Raw genomic sequence first — 19,288 nt, forward strand, 5'->3', positions numbered from 1 at the left:
ACGGCCACAGGCCAAACCGCTGGATGGATTTACACCAAATTTGCGGCAGGAGCGGGGGCTTGGTCCCGAAAGCGTGCTTTTGCAAATTTGGTGTAAATCCGTCCAGTAATTTTTTATAAAATGACCAAAACGTAAGGCAAAAAAATTAGTGATATCTGTGTTCGCTTCGCGGACGGACTTCCCTGTTCGCTCCGCGGACAGCACCCCGATTGGCCTAAGGCCTTGCGTCATGTCCGCGGACATGCGACGTGTTCGCTGATTGGACGGCGAGGGGCGTGGAGCGCGTCAGTTTTTCTGTGGCGCCCGCCATCTTGATTTGCCGTCGACCGCGTACAGCGCGGTGAAACGTGGATAAAAAATTGTATTTAGTGCCGTGTGTTGGTGTGCTAGACGTTTTTGTCTACAAATATAGTACCTTTTCAATTTTTACTTCCTGACTGTTACTGAAGAAAACTATGTGGCTTCGATATGTCAGTAAAGGATAAAAAGGGAGAGCCAGCCATGTGATGTCATCAGTGATGTCATCAATGCACGGTGGCACGAGTTATGGTTGTTTATGTTACCATAACTGCTGAATTTCAGGGGTTTTTCGGTTTTAGTTTGAACCATAACGTCCCTTTAACAAAGTTTTTTTACTGAATATATATATATATATATATATATATATATATATATATATATATTACACAGCCAGCGGTAGTTATGGTTATTAGTTGCTAAACTCATAGGAAGACCATTTTTTGGGCGGCTTATAACTTTGCCTCCCCTGGACCAATTCTTACCAAACTTTGCAAAAACAGTATATGGCCACTCTGAATCTTTTTGGAAAGTGGAGAGGTTTCGTGTAGGGGGGGGCGAAGTTATAGGGGGGACCCCAAATATTTTTTTTTCCACAGACTAAATAGCCAAAATCTTTGCACATGCCTACAGGCAGAACGGCTGGATGGATTTTAACCAAATTTGCGACAGGAGCAGGGGCTTGGTTCCGAAAGCGTGCTTTTGTGTGTTTGGTGGAAATCCAACCAGTACTTTTGTTGCAAATAACTGAAATGTACATCTAAAAAAATAGTGATATCTGGCTCCACTCTGCTGACCCATTTCCTTGTTTGCTCCGCGGACAAAAGTCTCATTGGCTTGCAATATGCCATGATGTCGGCGAACATTGGACGTGGACGGTGGTTGGCTGCAGGGAAGCACGCTGTGCATTCACATTTTTGGGAAACGCTGCCATGGTGTATCGGAGGACACTGTGGTGCCGAAAAGGTCTGGCAAACACACTTTATGCCATGTGGTGATGGGAAGAAGGGATGGAAATGGGTGGGGGAGTGAAGAGTGGTTCATCTGAGATATGGTATTAGGTGGAAGAAGACGGTGGTGTGCCTGCATTATCCATGCGTACTGTGCCAATTCACAGGTCCCTCCACAGGAGACTACCATGTGTGGGGAATGCAGGCAGCCTTCATTACGGCACAGTAGCTCATGCCACAACCTCTTACCGTGGTGACTGGTGGCAGCTCAATTGCAGAAGGGGAGTGCATTGCACATGACATAAACATTGTAACATAGTAAGTGCTATGTTGTGTTGCGTGTGGTAAGCCCATAGCCCCTCCCATGCATGGCTGGAGGCCTTGCACTGACAACTATGGGCCCTGGTTGCAAGTAGGTATGACATTGTTGCCTTGTGTGTGTGGTATGTCAGCATTGCATACATTGTTGGTTCGTTGGGAGCACCATTATTGAACTGACATGTGTATATTGTTGGTTCCATTGGTGTGGTCATTGTTAGAACATCCTACAGTTTTCAGTGTATGGCTAGAGATGGTGTTGTGACAAGTACTGCAATGTGCCCACTGGGTGCTGTGTTGGAATACTGTCAGTATAGAATAGGGTAGGGTTCAAGTGCATCTTCTATGTGCTTGGATACTGCAGTGTGTCAACTGAGTGCAATGTTCTAATAGTGTGTGCATAGAAGTGGATAGGGTTGAACTTCATACTTTATGGGCTTGGGTAGTGCCCATTGCACGGAGTGCTGACTACTTTACTGCACTGTGAACTATTGGTTTTGTGCACTGAATAGAGTGTTGGGAGCAGGGCCACTGTTGTGAACAATGTTTTGGTTCGGTTGGTAGTAACAACATAGTATGTGAATGAAAGCGGGTAGGGTTGCCGGAGGCTGTGTTATTTTTGTAGATTTTGCTAACTGTTGCATGTTTCCATAGCTGTATCATGCCGTATCACGGTGCAGAGGTTGGGAAGGAGTGCCAATGGCTGTTGAACGTTTGTGGATTGTGGAACTTGGTCACATGTTGGCATGCATGGTTGCATTACGTTGTGGTGGGTGTGCCCAAGGCCTAGACTATTTGTGTGCATGGCAAAAGGCACAAGTATGCCCAGGAAAGACACTTTGATGGCGATTTAGGTTTGGAAGGAGTGGATGCATTGTGGTGCACTGTCCATGTTCGCAGTTTCGGTGCCTTTGCAGACAAGTGGCCACTTTCGCTACTGTCCATGTAGTCATCGTGCATTATGGTGGCATTCATTTGGGTTACATGGCTTGTTTACATTTGTTCCATCAACTGAAGAGGTTGCTGAATACAGTGAAGAGGCTTTTGCCACTGCCCAGGTGTGATTATTTTGTCCACTCGTGGGATGTTCTTCTGCAACAATGACATCATTCATTTTCAAAATGCTGAGTTTTTCCATGCAGATGACATTTCTTTGTCCTGCAATGGTTATGCTCTTTTATTTGCCCATCTACAGAAGGCGTTGAAAAGTTTACTGTAAAATGTGATAAGAAAACAGAAAAACCTATAAAAATTGAAAATAAAGGTGTTTCTGTAGTAGAAGCACCTAAAAAAAGGCTCTTTTAAGAGCGACCGCTACAGACAAAATCCCCTACCCTGGTTGCAATGTATTCCCCCACGCCCGCACACAGCACAAAAGCCACATCCGGGGCTTTTGCGGATGGTGGCATGGAAATGGGACTGTGGAGGCTAAGGGATTGTGCAAAAATGTTTCTGGGTGTGGTGTGTACGCAGAGGACTATTGTACAGACCTAATAGTGTAACATGGAGAGCTCTTCAATGTGATGGGCGGATGCGTGTGTGACTATTTAACAGAACCCAATGAGGGCGTGCTGGAAAGAAGATAGTGGAAAGGGAAGAAGCACTGTTTCTGCTTTACTGGGGCATGGGCCTTGCCGTACTTGGGGAACCGCACCCGCTTCAGCATGCTGGCCATGGGAATAGGACAGTGGGGACTATAGGTACTGAGGGTGTGGGTCACAAGAAGGGGCATTCATATTTGTCTCCATTACTGTGCGTAGTGAGCAGGGCTGACATGGCTGCCATTACTTGCAAAGGTAATGTAGCAGAGCAGATTTGGTCCAACATCACTTACAGCTCAAAGCTATGTGGCCCCCTACTATGTTCGGAAAAGTTAAAAACAGATTGCGGAGTAACTCTGGGGTATGGCCTTTTATAGGGCTGCAGTGGAGACCTTGCATCCAAAAACAGGCCTACATCGTTGAATCAAATACATACATGTGCAATGGCACATTGTGGGGTGTTTGTAAGCATGTACTTTCCCAATAACACTCCGAAGACTGCAGAACACTGCATTTCTCCGCTGTCCAAGGGTCCATATTGTGTCTGCGAAATAAGGGCCCACGTGCAGCATGGGTACGGTCGCATGGTGACCTCACAAATGTTCTCGATTGGGACATCTGTCGGTAGGACTCGTTTTGGGCAGAATACTTTGTGCGCATGTGCATAGGTGTCCTAGGCACACCGTTGGGATCTCTGGAATGATTAATAGTGTGACCATTTTGGGACACGCTGGTTGTTTATAGGGTATAGCAGGTGGGATGTTTATGTGTGCAGCTACCTGTAGGACGTGGGTGGGCAGCTTCACCTAATTAAAGTTCGTCACAAGTTTGTTCGCATATGCTGCATAGGGGCGGTGGCACCAGGAGACAGTGAAAGAGATACGCAAGCGTATACTTGTGCAACGGACAAACGTCCACTCCCACAACTAATTATAGGTGATTCACAAGATGCGCACATGCGGGTAGTACTGGTGTCGTACGGATGACTACATTGTGATTGTGGATAGGCCGGGCAGGTGCAGTTAGAAAATACTTTCTTCCCAATTGCATCAAGAAGCTTGTCCTCCTTGGAGAGGATTTGGGCCGCTGCAGTGGAGAATGTAGAGGCCGGCTGGGACTGGAGAGTGGCTGCTGCCATAACCGTCGACGAAGGGAGCGGGCAAGCAGACAAAGATATGTCTTCAGAAGCATGAAGCTTGTAGCTTGCGTCAGTCCTCTTGTTGAGATGCTGCCCAGAATGAGATTTTTCCCAGACCTTGCAGGCCTCAGCCAAAACGTCCTTCTGGAGGAACAGGCCGGTGCACTCCTGAGTCGACAGAGTGGTGGCTCTTCTTGTGGAGCTGAGGTCTCAGGTACTGAAATGTCAAGCAGTGCCATCATGTCCAGCACACAGTCGTGAAATTCTCTAATAGAGCGGCGCGGCTCATCGCTGTCCTGGTCTAGTGAAGCAGGAAAAGAGGACTGATCCGCTGCACCTACCGCCTCAGGTCCTAAAGGGTTGTTAGGCCGCGCTCCCAGTGTTTTCTCTATTGGGGAAGTGGAGGCAGAGGAGGAAGTGGTGGAGGAGGTCCGACAGCAAGAGGTGGAGGTGGAGGAGGCACTACCAGTACCTGCGTAGGATCTGCCAGAGCAGGATGCGGTACAGGAGGTGTAGGATACATTTCCCTAAAAAGATCCTTAAAGTACACCTTCCTGGTATCAGAATGCATCAGCGTCTGAAATTTCCCAAAAAACGCATCCTCAGATGAAGGTCTGGCCGCTGGAGTGGGCAGAGGCCGCTCAGAAGGGGCATACCACCATGAACGCAATGAGGATGGTTGCCAGGATGGACCTCCACCAATTGGGTCCACATAGATTAAGGGTGCGGATCCAGGAGGGAGCGAGACTGTATGAGGCAGTGGTGTCCGAGCACGACAATCCATTGGAGGGCAGTACGGGTTCTTATTATCCACAAAGCGAGGAAAAGGCTGCTCTGCCCCAAAAGGAGGCCCCCAGCACCAAAAGTAGTGAACATTGGTGTAAGATAGGTAGTCAAAATGGCCGCTGTGGTCCGCGGATGTTGGGCCTCAGGCAAACTGCGTCACAGGAGCAAGTGAGGCAATAGTCTCCTCAGGGGAAAAAGGGCCTTATGTACCATTTTAGCCTTGAAGCAAGGAGCCTTGGCAGAGGCGCTACTGGCAGATCTAGGGTGTTTACTCGAAATCCTTAAGGACTGCCCCAGAATTAGCCTCAAGTGGAGGATCCTCGGCAGCACCGGTACTGGAAGGCCTGTGGTGCGTGACTGCATTCTTTGTCCCCTCAACAGAACTGGTGTCACCACGGCCATGAGCGTGGGAATGCTGAGGAATGTACCTTACAGCCAGGACCTTTGATGTGGGTCCCTCAATTCTGCCGGTGCCAGATTTAGCCCCAAGAAGGGGAACCTCAGGTTTAACCCCAGTACGTTTAGTCACATTGAGAGGGGCCTTGAGCCGAGACTTGGTGCGGTTAGTTTCCGATGCGGAAACCTCAGGGCGGACCCTGGTACCCAGAGCCACAGTGGAACATGGCCCAAATTTAGCCCCCAAATTGGGAACCTCGGAAGAAGATCCGGTTTTAGCAGGCCCGCTGTGGGGGCCCTCGGAGGAAGCTCTTGTGCCTATTAGGTCCCTTGCGGGTCACCTCAGGGATATCCCTGGTAGTAGAGCTACCTAAAAAGGAAATAACTCACTGGACGTTTATTTTATTCATCGATGAAGAGCTGCAAATGCAGTGTAGGAATGCATTGAAACACCTCCCCCCACCTGACAAGACGACGCTGGAGTGCAGGGACGGGAAGGGAGTCATAATAGAAGCACGAGTCCCAACGGTGTTCCGGGCCTAGACACTCCAGGCAAAGAGAGTGAGGATACGCCCTCGTGACACGATGTTCGCAGGATGAACAGGACACGAATCCCAGATGCTTCAGCGTAGACGGAGGACAAGATGACCATGAAACCGGAGCAGGAAGGAAGGACTAAGGGAATACAAAGAAAACATTACCAATGATGCTAGTGCGTTCGACCCCGACCGAGCGGAGAAAAGGACTTAAGGGCGATGCGTGGGGTGGAGCTAAGAATGGTGGGGTTACATCCACGTGTGGTGGCCTCGCGTAAAAATAAAAGGACAAACATTTATTTTTTTATGCTTTTTAACAAAAAGTGTTCCGGTCCCATCCTGAAGGACGGAATATCCCACAAGTATGGAGGAAAGGGGACATGACGTAGGAGTAATAGGTTTCATACAACAAGAGAAATCTTTATTTTAATGTGCACGTGCTTAATATGGACTTACCTGAAAGTTCCAAGTTCCCCTCCATGGGGGACACATGAAACACTGGGGCACTACTCAATAGGCAGGACTAGGAGATTCCAAAGGGGAAAAGACAGTTTAAAGTGACATTTGGAAGAAGGAGGACAGAGGTTAAATCGGAAAATGAGGTATAGAGAAATAAAATTAGAAGAAAAGAAGAGAAAAACCTTCCCGCGTGTTAGAGAGCATTCTCACTTATGGCTGATTTCCCTTACCTATAGAGTCCCCCAGCAGCTATGCTGGATTTGAAGGGTTTATTTATTTTTTACCTGCTAAGAGTGAGACTCTTTTTCCCACTCTTAGGCATCTTTGCTATGTGTGTTCTTGGCTATTTTTGTGTTTAATGCCTATGGGATCTTTTCTCTCACCCATAGGAACCATCTTTATGCACATGTGTTACACAGCACCCTCCGTGCAGTGACACATGGGTGTCGTAGCGACACCCAAACATAGACTCCATACCCTGGGACTGACTACCGTCTCCCAGGGCATGTAAAGTCCCCATTGACTTTACTAGTCAAATCTTATGAACATAACCTGTACAACCCATCATAATATGGACGGACTGGAAGGGGTTAATAGGTTTTCCCCTATGTTCCTTTTCGAGAGGGTACCTTAAAGTCCCCCTCTGCAAAGTTTCTGGCTGGTGGCAGTAGTTACTACCTTTTATATTCGACCGCAAATATTTTCCTATGGGATTTTCCCATTGTTCGAGGCTACCAGTTTTTCTGACAGTCTCTAACATACCGCCGGTTTATTTTATTATTAACTTTACTCCGGTATGTTTTATTTGCAAGAACTTTGATATAAATTCTTTCTCGTGTCTTACTCTAAACTCCTAACCCAGGTCGGGGATCCTTTGTTCGCTCTTTTGGCGAGCTTCTGCCAAGAAGCCCTCCTTTCGGTGCCTCTGAGTCTGGGGTGGGTCTGTTGTTTGGGAGGGGGAGTAGAACCCCTGGACAGAGTTGCCGCAGCAACTCAGGTCGCACTCTAACCTGATAGGCTGGAGGGTCTCCTGCCAAGAAGACCACTCCACTGTGTGAGTGACAGCTAGGCTGTATGAATGGGTCTCTTTCTGCATGGTCCTGAGGACTGGAAGAGCAAGACGTCGCCACTGGAACTACGGAACCGAAGGGGAGAGAAGCCACAGACATCTACACCACCGGTGAAGCCCTGCCGGATCGTCCCACCACTTTTTTTCCACACGACGAGAGGAGATCTTCAGCGAAAGAGCCTCCTTCCCTTGAGCTGGTGGTCACAACCAGTTCACCCATCGCATACTCGGACCTGCCTTGGTTGAATCGACAGTGCTCAGCACTTGGAGACCGGATTGCCAGGCAGCTATCGACCCGGACCGCGATTAAAAGGAGCGTACCTTTTAAACTTTGTTTGGCAGCACTGCGGCTGGTTTCATCCCTGGGTAGTGCAGCGACTCGAACCTTCCTCCATGACAAGAGCCTCTCTTCCTCTGTTGGACCCCTCGACCTGCAGGAACTACCAGGAACAACCGCCACTGCAGGAGCCACTTCTTCACGTTTAAGGTTCATTGTTCCGCCAGGCTGCCCTTTCTCTGTAGTAGCCCTAAAGGTGTTTTAAATCCTTTATCTACTTGTTGGGTTGGCCGCCCTCTCTCTTAACATTGTCTTTCACCTCACATCTACCTCTTCAATTTTTTTATACTAAAGACTTGACTGCAGCTACACAAACATTTTTGCTCCTAAGCTCTTGGTCCTGTACCACTGACTCTGGCTCAGGCCTATTGACTCTGGCTGATTTGTTAGATCTGCTCTCACTAGATTGTTTTTCAATGAGAAATGTGTTGATGCACCTGAATCTTCTAAACCCCTCTTCCTTCCTACTGTTTTAACCTATGGAGTGCCATTTTGCTCAGTTTTCATTCACTTATCATTCTGCTAAAGTGTTACTGTGCATTACTTGTTCACAAACATCAGGGAAGTGTTGCTGGGTGTCTGAAGATATTTTGGTTTAACTTGTGCTTTCCCTCCCTTTCGTTAAATTGCTAGAGTGCCATTTGTACCGTTTTGCTCAGTTTTCACTCTACCGCAAACTTGTCTACAATTGAATAGGGATTTGTATTTACCTTTCCTTGACTGAATTTTTATTCCTTTACCAACTGTGATTCATGTGTTGACTTAGATGTGTATAAAATAAATATATATTCTCTTTTTAATACAAATCTTTGGTCAGTGTTTCCTTGTATCATAGTACTGTACTACCTAGTGTGTAAACCCTGAATACTGCTCATCTCCCTCTTGAGATAAATCTGACTGCTTAGCCACAGCTACCGACTAAATCTTTGTGGTACAGACTGATTCCAAAGGGGATTTATTGCTCTCACCTGTAGTCTTAATCTTGTGTAGTGGTCCCAGAGGGAACTGCACGGGATTCTGCCTAACACCGCTCCTTGGGCAGTTGCTGCTTCAAGCGTCCCCCTACGGCATTCTGAGAGTGACGAGCTGGGCTGCGTATGCCAGCTACAGACTGGCATGATCCGAAGCCCCAGGCCACATGTGAGGTGCGGCCTGGGTGAAGTAATGCCCCCACCTGGGGGCTGTGTGTGTGTGGGGTGACACCAAACCTGTGAGTCAATAGCCCGCCCATGAGCCAGTCCGGACGGGCCGGGAAAAATAGGAAGCCCAGGCCACATAATGGGTTTGGTCCAGTGAAGAATCGCCCCAGTCGCTGAACCAGGGCCGCCTAAGAGGGAACACTCACCCCGGGTGCCAGACCTGGTGGACCAGAGAAGATCAATGGCCTGGCCACGTCATGCAGGGTGGCCCAAGGGAAGATGATGGTACGGCCTGTGCGGGAAGTCCACCTGCCCTGTCTGGCCCCAGGGCAGATTCATAGGGCCATGGGCAATCTTCTGAGAGATGTAAAAGAGGCATAGGGCAAGTGCCTGGCTGGGAGGCAGTGTCACAGGGCAATGGGCAATCTTCTGAGAGATGTAAAAGAGGCATAGGGCAAGTGCCTGGCTGGGAGGCAGTGTCACAGGGCAATGGGCAATCTTCTGAGAGATGTAAAAGAGGCATAGGGCAAGTGCCTGGCTGGGAGGCAGTGTCACAGGGCAATGGGCAATCTCCTGGGCGATGTAGAAGAGGCATAGGGCAAGTGCCTGGCTGGGAGGCAGTGTCACAGGGCAACGGGCAATCTCTTGGGTGATGTAGAAGAGGCATAGGGCAAGTGCCTGGCTGGGGGGCAGTGTCACATGACAATGGCCAATCTTCTGGGAGATGTAAAAGAGGCAAAGTGCAACTGCCTGGCTGGGAGGCAGTGTCACAGGGCAATGGGCAATCTTCTGGGAGATGTAAAAGAGGCAAAGTGCAAGTGCCTGGCTGGGAGGCAGTGTCACAAGGCAATGGGCAATCTCTTGGGCGATGTAGAAGAGGCATAGGGCAAGTGCCTGGCTTGGGGGCAGTGTCACATGACAATGGCCAATCTTCTGGGAGATGTAAAAGAGGCAAAGTGCAACTGCCTGGCTGGGAGGCAGTGTCACAGGACAATGGGCAATCTTCTGGGAGATGTAAAAGAGGCAAAGTGCAAGTGCCTGGCTGGGAGGCAGTGTCACAAGGCAATGAGCAATCTCCAGGGAGATGGAAAAGAGGCATAATGCAAGTGCCTGCCTGGGAGGCAGTGTGAAATGACATGGATCAGTCTTTCAAAGCAATGTGTAATTGAACTGGGCACATGGTAGTTTTGCTTGGGGCAGCGTGTGTGGGTTTGTGTCTTCCAGGACCATTGTGTAATGGCCATGTGACAATCGTTTGGGGGTTATATTCTGATGGTAATTCCATAGCGACAATTACCAAATTGCAGTTTTAGGAGGCATGGGAAAAAGGCAAATAAGAAAATGGCATGTGGAAATGTTCTGCATACGTGTACCCGTATAGGATATAAGCATGTCGGAAAGATGAGGATAGTGGGAAGACATGTACACACATCTGGCAGTGAGTGAACAAACCCCTAAGCACTGGAGGGATTAAGCCTGTTGCCACCTGATGCAGTGGAACATTTCATTGCATGTTCTACTGCACTGATGCACATAATGTGGCAGAGTATGCAAGCATCTAATGCTGTGCTTTACTGCAGTGCTGTATAACATGTCTCAAATGTCATGTATGTGTCTTCATCAGGTCAGCTATGGTGCCATGGATCCACGCTTCAGTGACAGGGTTAAGTTCCCATCCTTTTACCGGACAGTCCCAAATATGGTCCACGAGCCCCGCGGCATCGCCCGGCTGCTAAAGCACTTTGGATGGAGCTGGGTTGGGATCCTCACATCAGACGATGACATCGGCACAAGAGCTGCTGAGGAGCTGGCAAGAGAGATCACCAGGAGTGGGGCCTGCTTGGCCTTCAATGAAAGACTGCGCAAGCCCCCTCACTACACTTGGGAACAGATGAAGCGGACTCTATTTGTTATTTCTTCATCGACTGCCAATGTGGTGATACTTTACGGCACAAAAGAAGACTGGACGAATTTTCATTTTCTTTACGGGAAAGAAAGTGTCACGGTTTGGCTTGTCTCAGCATCCACATCATATTTAAAAGAGCATGTGAATTTGCCACAGCAATATCTATTTAATGGCTCTCTGGTTTTCTCCATTCCCAGGGGAGAGATCCCAGGATTGGAGGGGTATATGTACAGTGTGACGCCCTTCAATTTAGAACACAGTCACCTACTTCTGGACACGTGGGCAGTTGATTTCCACTGTGCTTCACCTTATCCAGATGGCACCTTCCCGTATGAGCCCTGGTTACCACGTTGTAGAGAGAATCAGACACTGGGACAGATGTGGGATGTAGATCATGTACTGGATGTTTCCAGTTTCCATTTCACGTACAGTGTTTACACCGCCGTCTACGCTGTGGCACATGCTTTGCATCACATGATCACATCCAGCAGCGTAAATGCACGTTCTCCAGAGGGTCAGAATCTCAGAAAACCCTTCAATCCATGGCAGGTAATATAATCACTTTCTTACTTCTAAATATATACCTGCCTATAACCAAAATAAAGTATACAGTTGCCACCCACTCACTTGCTCATTTACTCACGTGCACACTCACTCACTCGTGCATTGCCATTGATAGCTCAATAGGTTAATGTCATTGCTGTTAAGATCCGTGTGTGACCACTAGGCGGGACTACATTCATCAATGGGTATTAATAATTGGTGCTAATAAGAGGCAAAGGGACTTCACATAATTAGCCCATTATAATCCGAGGGGGATCTTAATTCATGATCAACACACTCCCGGTTTCCAAGGAGATCACAGTGGTGGAGAGGCTTCCAGTCCTGCACACATGAACATTTGATATCAACTCAAACTAAATGGTGGCACAGGGCTGGCATGGCGGGGAAATAAAGCACAACAGTGCAGCTGCCTCCTATTCTGCAACACTGTCGCGATAGCGGCTCAGAATCCTGAACATAGGATGTGGAAGAGGTGGGTGGGGGGCCAACGTGTCATCAGTGAAGGAACATTCAGGTTTAGCGAATATGGGACTCAAGAAAACAACACAAGAATGCAGAATGGCAGCACCATTTGCTGACATGACTTTAACAGAACTGATCATATCACTAATGGGGATTGCACCTGTCAGGGAAAGCAAAGTCCATCCTTTGAGTGTGGAAGTGTAACAGGAGAGAGAGTCAGTGTACTGCAAAACCTGGCAGGATTTTCCCTTTTTTAAGCTTCTGCAATAATTCTTTACTACAATGTTTTATATTATCTCTAATTTGTTAATGTTTGGACTCATAATTGAATTCCTCATTCTGCTTTGAACGTCTGACACTGTCCTGGGAAGAACCACACTCTAGCTTCAGGGAGCTCACTCCTGCTTGTGCGTCATTAATTACCATGTGGCTTCCCTTGGTCACGTGATAAGTTCTTCTTCTAAAAGTTCATGTCGGCAGAGAACTTAAAGGTTATCTGCCACTTTCTCCATTCATGCTGTGCCCGCCCCCTCTGACCCATGTGCCATGGCCCACCACCCAAACACAGCACCTGAATCATCACGCCATCGACCATGGTGGCTGTGGCTTCATAATAACATTCAGAACTGTTTTCACTTTCTATGCTCAATGCACATTCTTCAAATGATGTATGGAGATGATATCATGCTTCCACAGGCCCCCTTTTACTGTGCTTGTGTGACCATCTTTATTACATACAAAGCTTATTCATGCATTATTCATGTCTTTATTTTTGGGACCCGGGTAAAGGTGGACCAGCCTTTATTAATCCCTTATTGCCATGCATGACTACAAATAGCTTATTCTCATCATAGCATCAATTTCCTTTTGAACATTGCCAGACCTCTCACCATGAAATAGAAACCTTTATTTGTTGGTGTGCCACATTGTTGGGCAGTGGTATTTAACTGAACAGATCCTCAATGCACTCTCTGCAACACCAGCAAAGCACAATCACTATGACCGCTATGAACCTGAGAACCCCTAGGGAGTGAATGTGGCAATGAACCCCATGCTGGAGGGGTAGAGGGGGGCAAAGCACCATCACTATGAGCGCTATTAACCTGAGAACCCTTAGGTAGTGAATGTGGCAATCACTATTAACCTGGGAACCCCTAGGGAGTGAATGTGGCAATCACTATTAACCTGAGAACCCTTAGGGAGTGAATGTGGCAATCACTATTAACCTGAGAACCCTTAGGGAGTGAATGTGGCAATCACTATTAACCTGAGAACCCTTAGGGAGTGAATGTGGCAATCACAATTAACCTGAGAACCCTTAGGGAGTGAAAATGGCAATCACTATTAACCTGAGAACCCTTAGGGAGTGAATGTGGCAATCACTATTAACCTGAGAACCCTTAGGGAGTGAATGTGGCAATCACTATTAATCTGATAACCATTAGGGGGTGAATATGGAAATCACTATTAACCTGATAACCCTTAGGGAGTGAATATGGCAATCACTATTAACCTGAGAACACTTAGGGAGTGAATATGCCAATCACCCCCATGACCGAGGGGCAGACAGACGGCAATGCCCCGCCAGCCCGAGAGTAGCCTATGAGAAGGCTGTGGGTCATTACAGGCCATGTCCACCTCCCCCCCCCCCGACAAGGGGTGATAGCCATTCACACCCTGGGGTTCACCCGGGGTTGAATGTTGTTGATTTTTCCAGTAGATTGGCTGCGCGTATTGAGCGACGGCAATCTCCAGAGAAAAAAGATGGCTGAAGTCCCTTTTGCCTTTCTATGGCGGTGCCGGCGAGCGGGAGGAGTGGCGGGAACTGGAGCACAAAGATCCTGTTGCCTCCCACATTAAAAAAGAAAATGATGTGCCACGCGGGGAAGGGCCTCGGGTGGCTGAAGAGTGGGCAGCATACATGTATTCCACTCTCCCATCCACCTGATTGGCTGATCGGCCGTCCCGGGTGCAGAATGGCCTATCCCTTATCCAAGAGAACACTTGAGATATGCCTGTCTTTGCAAGGGATTTGCTGTAATTACACCATAATGATGAGTAGATTCAGAAAGTGATGTTGCAAGACAGATGTCCAATTTAACAGTATCTCATACTCAAGACTTGCCAATCTTTTTCCATCAGCTAATCAATAACCAGTGTGTGTCCTTGTGTGTGTTTGTAGTGTATGTCTCTGGAGGGTATGTGTTTACAGTGTATGTCTCTGGGGGGTGTGTTTTTACAGTGTATGTCTCTGGAGGGTGTGCTACTTACAGAATTGTAACTGTCATTGATGCTGAATAACTGTCTCGTCCAAGGATAAAGCATGACGTACCCTCTCCCAACATATACTGTGCCTACTACTATTACTCGCTGAAACAGCTTCATTCTACGGACCCCTTCCGATATATCCTGCTGCCTACTACTATTACTCTCTGACATGGCTTCATTCTATGGACCCCCCTCAACATATCCTGCTGCCTACTACTACTCGCTGACACGGCTTCATTCTATGGACCGCTCCCGATATATCCTGCTGCCTACTACTATTACTCTCTGACATGGCTTCATTCTATGGACCCCCCCCAACATATCCTGCTGCCTACAACTATTACTCTCTGACACAGCTTCTGTCTATGGGCCCCACCAACATATCCTATGCCTACTACTATTACTCTCTGACACAGCTTCATTCTATGGACCCCCCCCAACATATCCTGTGCCTACTACTATTACTCTCTGACACAGCTTCATTCTATCGACCCCTCTCAACATATCCTGTCACCTACTACTATTACTCCCTGACACAGCCTAATTCTATGTGCCCCTCCCAACATATCCTGTGCCTACTACTATTAATCTCTGACACAGCTTCATTCTATGGACCCCCCCAAAATATTCTGTGTCTACCACTATTACTCGCTGACACAGCTTCATTCTATCGACCCCTCTCAACATATCCTGTGCCTACTACTATTACTCTCTGACATGGTTTCATTGTATGGACACCTCCCAATGCATCCTGTTGCATAGTACTATTACTCTTTGACACGGCTTCATTCAATGGACCACTCACAACACATCCTGCTGCCTATTACTGCTACTCTCTGACACAGCTTCATTCTCTGGACCCCTCCCAACATATCCTGTGCCTACTACTATTACTCTCTGACACAGCTTCATTCGATGGACCCCTCCCAACATATTCTGCTGCCTACTACTATTACTCTCTGACACAGCTTCATTCTATGGTCTCCAACCAACATATCCGCCGCCTACTACGATTACTCTCTGACATGGCTTCATTCTATTGACCCCACCCAACATATCCTGTGCCTACTACTATTACTCTCTGACAGGGCTTCATTCTATAGACCCCTCCCAACATATCCTGTGCCTACTACTATTACTCTCTGACATGGTTTCATTGTATGGACACCTCCCAATGCATCCTGTTGCATAGTACTATTACTCTCTGACACGGGTTCATTCAATGGACCACTCACAACATATCCTGCTGCCTATTACTACTACTCTCTGACACAGCTTATTCTATGGAACCCTCCCAACATAGCCTGTGTCTAATACTATTACTCTCTGACACAGCTTCATTCTATGGACCCCTCCCAACATATCCTGTGCCTACTACTATTACTCTCTGTCTGGGGAACAATTAGAGTACGGGAGATAAGTTACAGTGGTTCTCTGCTAGCGTTGTGTGATAACGCTACTTGCCAGTAGTCATTTTTCGATAGCGTGTTTTGGCCAATAAATGATCATTGTATTTTTATACATCCTGTCTAAGTGTTATCTGTGATTCCCATTGTGTGAACTCATTGTGAACCCTTTACATGCTCAGCACCTCAGAAGAACTTAGCCTAGACCGCATGCCACTGCTACCTGAACTGTCCCAGCTCCCCAGAGTTGTCCCTGTCAAAATATAGGTTGGCCTTCTATACATCTGTCCACCAGGAGTATAGAAAATCAGTCCTTACAGTAGATAACCAAGAGATGTCTGAGACATGCTCAGGGAAACCTGGGAAGAAAGAGAAGATGCACCAATACCCCTATCACAGACAGCTACCCGATTGCGAGAGCACATAAAACTTGTTTGAAGTCTAGTCCACATTCATATTGAGAAAGCTCAAGCCCAACAAAAACTTACCAATGACAAGAAGGTTAATATAAGATCTATTTCAGTAGTTTAGAAAGTGTTAGTCCTCCTACCTATGTCATAGCCATAGCCCCTGGCCCTGGTACTCGGGGTCTCTGGGCGCCAGGCTCATATGGCAGAAAGCAGAGCTGGAGCTCTCAATGGGAATGGAACAACATGGCTGCCCACACATGGTTCCGTTCAGAACTGAACCATGCGGTCTAGCATCTAGGGTGTGGTCAGGCCTGAAGGCACCTGGGATACCTGCAACAAAAAAACACCCGAGCGGCAGCACACGCTTCGCGTTGCTCTGCACTCGCAGTGTGTCGTTCACCGTGACCTGTCCTCAGAATTCCAGGCCTCCACCTGCAAACGAAGAAAAGAAGAACACCATTAAACATCCTTACCTGCTTGGCAACCCAGCTCCTGTCGATCGCTCCAGTGTCACCTCGGAAGTTCACCCTCGCTTGAAAGCAGAAACCTGGAGGAGGAAAGAGAAAGACAATATTAGTAAGCGTTCGCATTCCTCATTCAAGCATCATTCGGAAGCACGCTTACCTGAACGAATCTCGCTGTTGGTTTATTCCGGCCCGTACACCATCAACCTGCAAGAGAAAGGCAAGGCGGGTAGCTCTCATACTTACCGACAGAGGACCGGACAACATCCTTTCAATGCTCCGCATCCTCACGGCCGTTCATCGTCCAGGACATTACGGCAGCCTGCAAGAGAAGAACAATACAGGTTAGCAAACCGTAAAAGCGCACATAACGCGGCACTCTGCACATTCACTTACTATCTCGAGCACAGCCCTCTCCACCAGCTCAACATCTTCATCATCCCTTCTGCACCTATGAGAGAAGGAGGACATCAACAAGGGCAATTACAATTGCGGAATCGTTATCACGAACAATAGACTTACCTGAATAACGGAGTCACAGCAGGTCTGGACTCTCAGGGCTCACTCCAGTGAAGGAACTTGGCAGCAAGGCGCCCCATTCACGACGCACCACTGCACAGAATTACAGGACAGAGAGCGCATCGTATCAAAACCCAAGGTGAGGAAAACTATAAAGGGGTTGATGGGGTTCACACAGGAGGTGGGCACAAAGGGAAAGAGATTGTGGGCTAAAACCAAACTCCTGTATTCCCCACTAGACCCTAGAATGAGAACCCTGGGGAGGCGAAACCAGGTCGGAAGCAGTTCAACTAAGTCGGGATGGCGTCCCTGTGGATACCAGGTGAGCGTTACAACCTACCTCTGAAAATAAACTTGTTTCAAAGGGGCACAGGTCCTATGAGGTACTAGAGCAAACCGGAACCTGTACCTATAAACTAGCCCAACCTGATAGAAGACAAAAGACCCACCTCTACCAAGTAAATCTCCTGAAAGAGTGGAAAGAAAATCCTTCCGCTACTACCTCCTCTATATTATCCTGTTTGGTAGCTGAGGATATTGACAACTTAGAACGTATTCCCCAAGACGTTCCTAAAGACAAGCAAAGGGATTTGAACAACCTTATTACTGCATACTGTAGGGAAGTCATGGTATCACAAGTATGACACTGGCACAATGGATACAATGTGTTACCTTTATTGAAAATGTTGGGGTCGGAGAAACTCCTGTCTTTCCCTATAACTACGATGGGAGTAGTCTCGACCATCAAACGATAAATCAAAATGGCCTATGCTAACAAAAACCTAATGCCTGCCCTATCTTTTGTACAAAAAGTATAAACACGAGAAATGTATGCAAAGGAAAAATCAGTGTTCAAAAGAATGAAGGTAGTTGAACCAGCTCTCCTTCTCACGTTAAATCTTATAGAGTAAGACTGTCCTTGTAGGCAGGATGACACACGCTGGCCCGGGTTCTAACACTCTAAGCAGTTCCAAATCATGGATTGAGACCCACTTGGCCTTCAATGTTAAAGTCTCTTTCTTGACTTTCAAAATTGTATTCCAACGTAAAGTTCAAAAAGGTCCCCTCTGTCGGGCTCAAACCTTACAGCACACAGATCACGTAGGTCCCCCTCTGTCGGGCTTAGACCTCTCACATCACAGTTCAAGACAAACTTGCTGGGGGCTCCCTTCCCCAAGTGTATTGTACTTTGGGTCTCCCAAAATCGGGCTCGGACCCCTTTCGGATGTCGAAAACTTTCAAATGTGTTTGGCTCTCTTTACGGAAGACTGCAGGACCACTTTGACATCAACCTTCACATTTACGCTCGGTTAATTCACTCTTGCTGTTTGTTCGCTTTATAACTTCAAACAATGTACCTTTCACAGAGACTTTCGAATGGGCTACTTCCTTTCTTCGGACCACTCTGCTTCTTAGTATCGCTGATCTCAAAGCTGCCTTTTACTTCAAAGTTCATTCACAGGTCTGTCCTTCTTCGTGTCTCATATACACGCATGCAGCCTTCACTTGTGATATAATGTTGCTACTTCATTCACTTTAACACACTCCGGTCTCTCAGGTTGCTTGCCAACTAAGCAGCTGTGAGTGTTTCTTGTTTTGTTATTTCCAATTCATGAGTCAAGGTTAGTACCACAGGCTTGGCCTCGCCTCCCCAATTCTGCCGTTCACCTGGAATGGTCTCTGGCGTCCTTGAAACACAATGCAATCTTCACTTGTGGGATCTGGCCTTCTCCATGTGCCTTTCACAGTCTGTCGGCCTGCTGCTCTCATCCCTTGGTCTGTTGCTCTGCTATAGTAGGTGTGCCTTTGTCCCGGAAGTTCTGCTCGTACTCTTGTTCTGCTTGCTCAGAGTGTGTCTGTAGGTGTTGCTTTTTATTCGTGTGAGGAGAGGTAACTGGTATCAGGTGTATGCACTTAGTGTAAAGTGCCTGACTTTGCCTGACCCGATAAACATGACATGTCCAGTACGATGTGAGAGAGTTAGTCTGCTTACTCTCAGTCACCCTCTTCCTTGGCATAGTGTTTGTGTAAAAAAGGGTGGGTTGGGACTCGGAAAATCCTACAAAATAGGATGGGGTAGATGAACAAAAAAGGGGGGAATAATGCATCTCACCATCAGCTGTTTCACACCCACTCCCCGAAAACGCCACACCCAAGTGATCCTCCCGCACTGGTCCACCCCAAGGGTCTGGCTCCAAAGGTGATAGGCGTGCCCTGGCCACCTGAGAGAGAGATCCCCGGGGACTAGCGGGTGAGACACCCTCTGGTTTCTCAAAGATGCCCTAGACCAAGTGACAGGGGACCTTCTTCCAGTGGGGGGATG

The 19,288-nt window shown here is 47.6% G+C and overlaps 1 protein-coding gene across 1 annotated transcript in view; it reads left to right on the forward strand.

Annotated features, from left to right (window-relative positions):
- The window catches only part of LOC138568894 (vomeronasal type-2 receptor 26-like), a 187,951-nt gene that overhangs the window by 80,616 nt on the left and 88,047 nt on the right, over positions 1-19,288 (forward strand). Inside the window, exon 3 of the mRNA XM_069646675.1 lies at positions 10,591-10,971. Within this exon, the coding sequence (XP_069502776.1) occupies positions 10,591-10,971 (381 nt within the window). The remainder of the gene's footprint in view (positions 1-10,590; positions 10,972-19,288) is intronic.

The sequence above is a fragment of the Ambystoma mexicanum genome, chromosome 2q, assembly GCF_040938575.1.
Source record: "Ambystoma mexicanum isolate Mex_15411 chromosome 2q, UKY_AmexF1_1, whole genome shotgun sequence".
NCBI classification, from domain to species: Eukaryota; Metazoa; Chordata; class Amphibia; order Caudata; family Ambystomatidae; genus Ambystoma; species Ambystoma mexicanum.